The sequence below is a fragment of the Argentina silus genome, assembly GCF_951799395.1.
Source record: "Argentina silus genome assembly, chromosome: 4".
NCBI lineage: Eukaryota > Metazoa > Chordata > Actinopteri > Argentiniformes > Argentinidae > Argentina > Argentina silus.
In genome coordinates this window covers 7,610,001-7,617,500 of record NC_139658.1, presented here as the reverse complement: position 1 = coordinate 7,617,500, position 7,500 = coordinate 7,610,001, and the positions used below count along the sequence as shown (strand labels likewise).

At 44.2% G+C, this 7,500-nt stretch overlaps 1 protein-coding gene across 1 annotated transcript; it reads left to right on the top strand.

Moving 5' to 3' along the window:
- Nucleotides 1-1,265: 1,265 nt before the first annotated feature.
- LOC310803340 (SH3 and cysteine-rich domain-containing protein 3-like) lies at nucleotides 1,266-6,377 on the top strand (the record flags this gene model as incomplete). Its single annotated transcript, XM_083668078.1, has 12 exons — nucleotides 1,266-1,282; nucleotides 1,533-1,614; nucleotides 2,496-2,649; nucleotides 3,000-3,097; nucleotides 3,258-3,339; nucleotides 3,858-3,955; nucleotides 4,101-4,167; nucleotides 4,487-4,536; nucleotides 4,707-4,810; nucleotides 5,109-5,160; nucleotides 5,442-5,579; nucleotides 6,279-6,377. 12 exons carry the CDS (start codon nucleotides 1,266-1,268, stop codon nucleotides 6,375-6,377), a joined length of 1,041 nt encoding a protein of 346 aa, XP_083524204.1.
- Between the last annotated feature and the right edge of the window lie 1,123 nt (nucleotides 6,378-7,500).

Sequence of the window (7,500 nt, the reverse complement as noted above, 5' to 3'; positions counted from 1 at the left end):
ATCATCACACTGGGACAGTGGGCTCTGGCGTCTACGGGTCAGCTGTGTGGTGGTGAAGGGGTTCAGCTCAGCTGTCCCAAACAGTCACATAGAAACACACACACACACACACACACACACACACAGGGTTGCATTAGTCACTGAATCTCCCACCTGTCAGGACCCCATTTGGAAAGTTGACTTTGTAAAGGACCGAACAAAGAGACAGACGAATGCACTGGAAGGGCCACGCTGGGCAGTGAGGACCATCTCAACCACTGAGGAACACAACTCAAGCCTCACCAGGGTACAGTTCTTAACCTGTAGGATGTGTGTGTGTGTGTGTGTGTGTGTATGCGAAAGTACTTTGTGAGTTGGAATAGCGCTGTGTTCGGCCTCTTCGTTGTAGGTCGGGACCCCTACCCACCTTCTACTGGTCTTTTTACTGCATGATGTAATTGTACAGTATATTTACTGTATGTTATTTGCTTGTGATTTTTTCTATGAGGAACAGCTTCATTGAGATGGTGATTCCTCAGCTGAAATTCTGAAGCATATCTTTCTGTCATTGACTCATTAGAAATGCTCCCATTTTGAACCCTGTCAGGATCAGGTTTCTCCTCAGAATAGGTCCAACTTCTTTACGGTGACATTGACATCATCTCACTCTATTGTCAGCTTCATCAGAGAATGTGGGGACTCTTTTTTATTGAAAGAGTAATATAATACAATGATAACAAATTGAATAAGATAAACATCTTTGTTTATCTTATTCACTTTGTTAAGTCTTTCCTTTTGATGTATGGTAGCCTACCCTGTTCTGCCATCCACTTGTGAACAAACTTGTCAAACTGTCCGATTGATTGTAGTATAAAATTATATTAGAATTATTATTAGTATATTAGAATTATTCTAAATATATTATAACTACTATTATATTATACTTAGTCAAATACTAAATATTTCTTGATTTGAGTGACCATGAAATAAACAATAGTAAGCTTAATAGTATGAAGAGTAATTATTATTATTATTATTATTTATTTTTTTAAAGTAACTTTAATAACATATGAGTACCATCAAAGATTATACAGGTTATTTATCTCCTATCTCTGTGGTACCAACAACTTGTTGTAATATGCTTTCAATAAAAGTGTCTGCTAAATGTCAAAAATGTAATGTAGAATGCAATAAGACACAACAGTGATCCATGTCTATGTGTTCACAGCGCCCTCTGCTGCTCCAGAGCCACATTCCATCACCTGGAGGGACCGACCCTGTCCAACATGTCTCAGTACGACCAGTAGGTCCAAACTGGATAGACTGAAGTAGCTGGAAACTTTGTTGACACCAAAATGTGTTTGATACCATTCCATTAAACGTGTGTTTGATACCATTCCTCATTTCATTAAACAAGTGTGTTTGTTACCGTTCCTCACTCAATTACAATGAGCCTGTCCTCCCGATTTCTACCTCCACCAGCCTCCCCTTGTTGTCCATTATGAACACATCTTTTTCACTCCTCGTAAACAAACCTCTGTCCTGTCTTGTAGACTGGACGATAAGGATTCTCTGGATATCCATGACAACCCGCCGGCGCCTGACAACGTAGTAAGAGAGGAGGACAAGAACACGGTGAGGGAGTCAGGAGGGTCTCACCAGACACCTTGTCAACAACACACAACGAACCCTAACCTGTATCCTAAATGGATGCTTCTACAATCAATAAGCAGATTCATACAGTAAAATACACTGTATTTTCACACTACAGTGCTGGGTACTACAACAGGTTCTTACATCTGTTTAGGCCTTAGAATGTGTTGATAAAAGGCTCGATGAAGACTTTAACGTTACGATAGGCCAGTCATTTGTTTCAAGAATGATAGTTAATGTGTGAACCTAACCCTCACATTAAGCAGCTATTGTGGTCAGAATAAAGCCATCCAGACGCTGGCAGCTTTAATCCAGGCTGTAATGACCGTTGGAGCGGTTTCAGGTTGTTTCCAGTGTGTGTTGAGCTGTATAATTAGAGACTATGTCAGACTGTCCATCAGATGGAGTTGGGAGGTCTGTTGGTCTCTGGTGGAGGTTATTTTAAGAGATCAAAGCGCCCCCCCTGTGTGTGTGTGTGTGTGGGGGGGGTGGACTGGTGGCGGGGGGTGCTTACTTTGCCAGCTCACAATATAGAGAATATAATATATTAGAGTGAATATAGAGGTATCATATATTTATGGAATATGTGAGGTGCATACGTACAGAATAAAATGTGTTAATATTTCATCAGATATTGACATAATACACGGTAGGTTCATACTGTGTCATTTTGACATGTACTATAAATCAAGAGGGAAAAATTGGCAGTTTGCCACCTACAGTATGAGGTGCCAGTTGGAGGTGTGGACTGCACTATAGTTCTGTCAGTTCACATGTTGTTGACCCAGATTTCCCATATGTCCATCCTTCCTTTCACATCTATCCATCACTACGTCCTTTCTCATCTGTCCATCCCTGAACAGGTCTACTTCATCTATGACGAGGAGGTGGAGGAGGAGGAGGAGGAACCCCCCCCCCCTGAGCCAATCAGGCCCATCAATGATAAACCACACAAGTTCAAGGACCACTACTGCAAGAAGCCCAAGTTCTGTGATGTCTGTGCACGTATGATAGTCCGTAAGTCCAACACGTAACGTATGATAGTCCGTAAGTCAAACACATAACATATGATAGTCCGTAAGTCCAACACATAGTGTATGATAGTCTTTAAGTCCAACACATACTGTATGATAGTCTTTAAGTCCAACACATACTGTATGATAGTCCATAACAGTGTAATGTAATGTGGTGCACCATGTAGTGAATCGATCTACTGTATGTATATCGGAGGAACAGAATGTTGTATTGATGTTTCGCTAATTCTTGTTTCAGTCATACTTGAATGATGAACCCTACTGTAAGACGTTGTGTATCAACCTCACATAATCCTTTTTTGACTCTCTCTTTTTGCCCTTCATGTCTGTCAGTCAATAACAAGTTTGCGTTGCGATGTAAGGACTGTAAAACCAACATCCACCATAAGTGCCAGTCCTATGTAGAGTTCCAGAGATGCTTTGGCAAGATTGTGAGTTACCTTCCACCTTGCAGCTCAACACATCCACTCTTATTCATTTTCATATAAGTAGATAATCAAGTCAATTGTTGATTAATTCTCCCCACCCTCCCCTCTCCTCCTCACCCCCTCTCCCACCCTCCACCCCCCCCCTCCTCCTCCCCCCTCCCAGCCCCCGGGTTTCAGACGAGCCTACAGCTCCCCTCTCTACAGCAGTCAGCAGAATGCCACAGTCAAGGAGCTGCTGCCCTTCTGTGAGTCATCATCTCTGAGTCATCACCCTCTGCCCTGTTATACAGTAGCTACACTACCAGACAACCTCCAAATGCACACCATGTGTCCATACACTACACACACACTTCCAAAAAATGGGATCCAAAAGGGTTCTTCGGCTGTCCCTGTGGGAGAACCTTTTGAAGAACCCTTCTGGGTTCCATGTAGAACCCTCTGTGGAAATGGTTCTACATAGCACCGAAAAGCAGGGATCTACATGGAACCCAAAAGGGTTCTTCAAAGGGTTCTCCAACACAGACAGCCTAAAAAACACTTTTTGGTTCTAGCTACAACCCTTTTTTCTAAGAGTGCACCTCAACTAAAGCCACACATGGCATTATACTGTACAGCTGCCATCTGTGTCAGGATCTATGTAATATACTGTACATCGTTGTGTAGAGATATTGTTTGTTTATTTATTTCATGCATCGACAAGTTTCAATGTACTTGGCTGTTGCTCATGACCTCCTCTAGTTTCATGTTTGGTTTGTATCTGCAGCTCAGTCCAACCGCAGTGATCCTGTTTTTGAGACCCTGCGTGTCGGAGTGATCATGGCCAACAAGGAACGCAAGAAGGGATCGGAGGACAAGAAGAACGTGAGTGTGGAAGAAATTTATTTATTTATTTATTTTTGTGCCTGACATTAATCTTTAACCGTTAACCTTTAACCGGACTACATCACAGGGGACATGAAGACTCACTGTACAGAACCTCACAGTCTCTCTGTCCCTTTAACTCCAGATGATGATGATGATGATGGAGGAAGAGGAGTCACAGCCCAAACAGGAGGAAGGAGGAGGAGAAGGGGGTGAGTGTGACTTGGGTACAGAAGCCTAACTAACTGCATATAGAGTTCCTTCTCACCTCACACAGTCCACAAGAGCCTATGTATATGTGTGTGTGTGTGTGTGTGTGTGTGTGTGTGGTGTGTGTGTGTGTGTGTGTGTGTGTGTGTGTGTGTGTGTGTGTGTGTGTGTGTGTGTTTGTGTGTGTGTGTGTGTGTGTGTGTGTGTGAGTATGTGTGTGTGTGTGTTTGTGTGTGTGTGTGTGTGTGTGTGTGTGTGTGTGTGTGTGTGTGTGTGTGTGTGTGTGTTAATGGTAAATGCTGTGTGTGTTGTTTGTTACAGCTAACCCAGAGGGAGAGAAGAAAGGAGAGAAAGCTGTAGCAGATGACAAGGTAAGGGAATGATGGTGATGATGATGATGATGATGATGACGATGACGAGAAAGATGGTTGTGATGAAGATGATGATGGTGACGAGGATGATGATGATGATAATAACGATGATGTTGACGGCGATGCTCACTGAAGGAAAAATGACTAACACTTCTCCCTGTGTGTTCCAGAGTAAGAAGCCCCAGCCAGGAAAGATAGGCGTGTTCTCCCAGTCCCACTACTACCTCGCTCTGTATCGCTTCAAGGCTGTGGAGAAAGACGACCTGGACCTGCAGTGGGTCACCTTCTCACACACTCTCTCTCCTCAGATCCTTTACTCCATAGTACCTCTGGTCAAAAAATTAGTGAATTGTGTGTGTGTGTGTGTGTGTGTGTGTGTGTGTGTGTGTGTGTGTGTGTGTGTCTGCCCGTCCGTTTGTGCGTGCGCGTGTGTGTGTGTGTGTGTGTGTGTATGCATGTGTGCTTCCGTGTGTATGTGTGTCCGCCCGTCCGTCCATCTGCTTATGTGTGTGTGTGTGTGTGTGTGTGTGTGTGTGTGTGTGTGTGTGTGTGTGTTTATGTTTATGTTTCAGTGCTGGAGACCGGATCACAGTGATAGATGATTCTAACGAGGAGTGGTGGAGGGTGAGTGATGCTCTGCCATCTCCTCTCCTTTCAACATGAACAGCCATGATGATGGAACGCTAATGTAGCCCACAGGAGGGACCCCAACCTTGACACACATTCACTTACTGTACTACACTAACAGTCTAATCAACCTCAGTCAGTGTATGAGTTTATTACTGTTTTCTTGGCACTGTAACGGGGGACAGGTGGTGTGGATTAGTGCACTTTGCAGCCTACAACACCACAAGAAGAAGTTCCCTCACAGGAACAAATAAAGTTATTGTATTGCATTGTTCCAGGGTAAGATCGGGGACAGGTCTGGCTTCCTCCCAGCGAACTACATCATCCGAGTGCGTTCAGGAGAGAGGGTGTACAAGGTGACGCGCTCCTTCGTGGGGAACAGAGAGATCGGCCAGATCACACTGAAGAAAGACCAGGTTAGCACCACGTTTCTGCACTGCACACGCAGACCAATGACTAGGTGTTCTTGATCTAGTTTTCAGTTTGTACTTGTGTGAGACTATTCCATTCATTCCAGACTACTGACTGTACAAACTAAATGATAAGCGCAGGAACTGACCATGAGAGACTAGAAACCAGCAGGCAGGAGGTCTCCAGACAGGACTTCAGCATCTCTGTCTATTAGTTAAAGTCGCCATAGATTGGTGGTTATCTGGGGTTTAATTAAAGAACAAACCCAAAAGCCCAATGCACACAAGGCACTTTTCAATTACTCAGACTGGTCAAAGGCCTCTTAATAATTCAGGGAGATTGATTCAGCTTGTCTAGTGGGGTTAAACACAACACAACACACTTGCTGAGTCAATGTTCCTGCATTATATATGCAAGCTATTACAAACATAGACTTGTGTTGTCTCTTTTCCTCTGCTCCTCTGTCCTCCTCCTCCTCCTCCTCCTCCTCCTCCTCCTCTCCTCCTCTGTCCTCCTCCTCCTCTCCTCCTCTGTCCTCCTCCTCCTCTTCCTCTCCTCCTCCTCCTCCTCCTCCTCCTCCTCTCCTCCTCTGTTCTCCTCCTCTCCTCCTCTGTCTGCCTCTCCTCCTATATCTGAGTCCTCCTCCTCTCCTCCTTTGTCCTCTCCTCCTCTATCTGAGTCTGAGTCCTCCCCTGCCTCCTCAGATCGTGGTGAAGAAGGGTGAGGAGGTGAATGGGTATCTCAAAGTCAGCACCGGGCGGAAGCTGGGATTCTTCCCCAGTGATCTTCTCCAGGAGATCTGAGCCCCTCCCCCAGGAGGGAAGAACCACACCCACAGAGCGATGTTTGAACCCAGCTAGGATGGAACCAATGGAACCAAGGAAAAGTAAGGCGTCAAATGTAACTTTGAAATGACCCGTTTCACATGCTGCTCCAATTGTATTCACCTGTAACTCTGCTGTCAATGAATGATACTGTCAACAGCATACACCGTTCTGAGAACGTACACAACATACACATTGTAGCATGCACACAATCTGCGTTTTGAGAATTCTGCACTTTTTCATAGACATATTTACACTGTGATTTTGCATGTAATTGCTCAGTATCCGAATCAAGTACTGTACTGTAATTAAATAGATTTTGTCAATTCAAGTGATTTGTAAATGAATCTAAAAATAATTGTGTTAATGATTTTCACCATATGTTGTAATATGAAATAAACTGATTATACTTTGGAAATGAAATGATCTCTGTCTCACAGTAATTATGTGTGTTTGTGTGTGCGTGCGTATGAAAGAGTGGTATTCCTTTCCTGGTAATAGTGTTTTCTATCTCCTATAATAATATGTTTGCATGAATTTCTCTTTGGTGTAGTGGGTAAGGAAGAGGGAGGGGGAGATGTAGGGGTAAGAGGTAGCTTCTATTTAGGGTGATGAGTCAGACACAGAGAATTCTCGGAATGCCAGTCTCATTTCCCCTTGGGCATACCAGGCTTTCTGGGGGGCATGCACATAAAGATAGACAGGGACAGGTTGGCATTCTCTCTCTTTCTCTCTTTCTCTTTCTTTCTTTCTTTCTTTCTCCCTCTGTCTTTCTACGTCTCCATCCCTCCCTCTCTGTTCCACTCGAATGCCTTCTTGTCTTTGTGTTTGTAAACAACCCCTAATTAGGTTATATTTAGCATTTACCATTAAGCGCACACACACACACACACACACACACACACACACACACACACACACACACACACACACACACACACACACACACACACGCACAGAGAGAAAGAGAGAGAAGGAGACGATAACTTGCATGGTCACGCCTCTCCCTCTCTGTTGACTGTCAGAGATGAATCTGGCACAGGTAGCCACTAGGCTTGAGCAGCCTCCTGATTGGTCGTCAGAGGCCCCCTTCAGACACGGG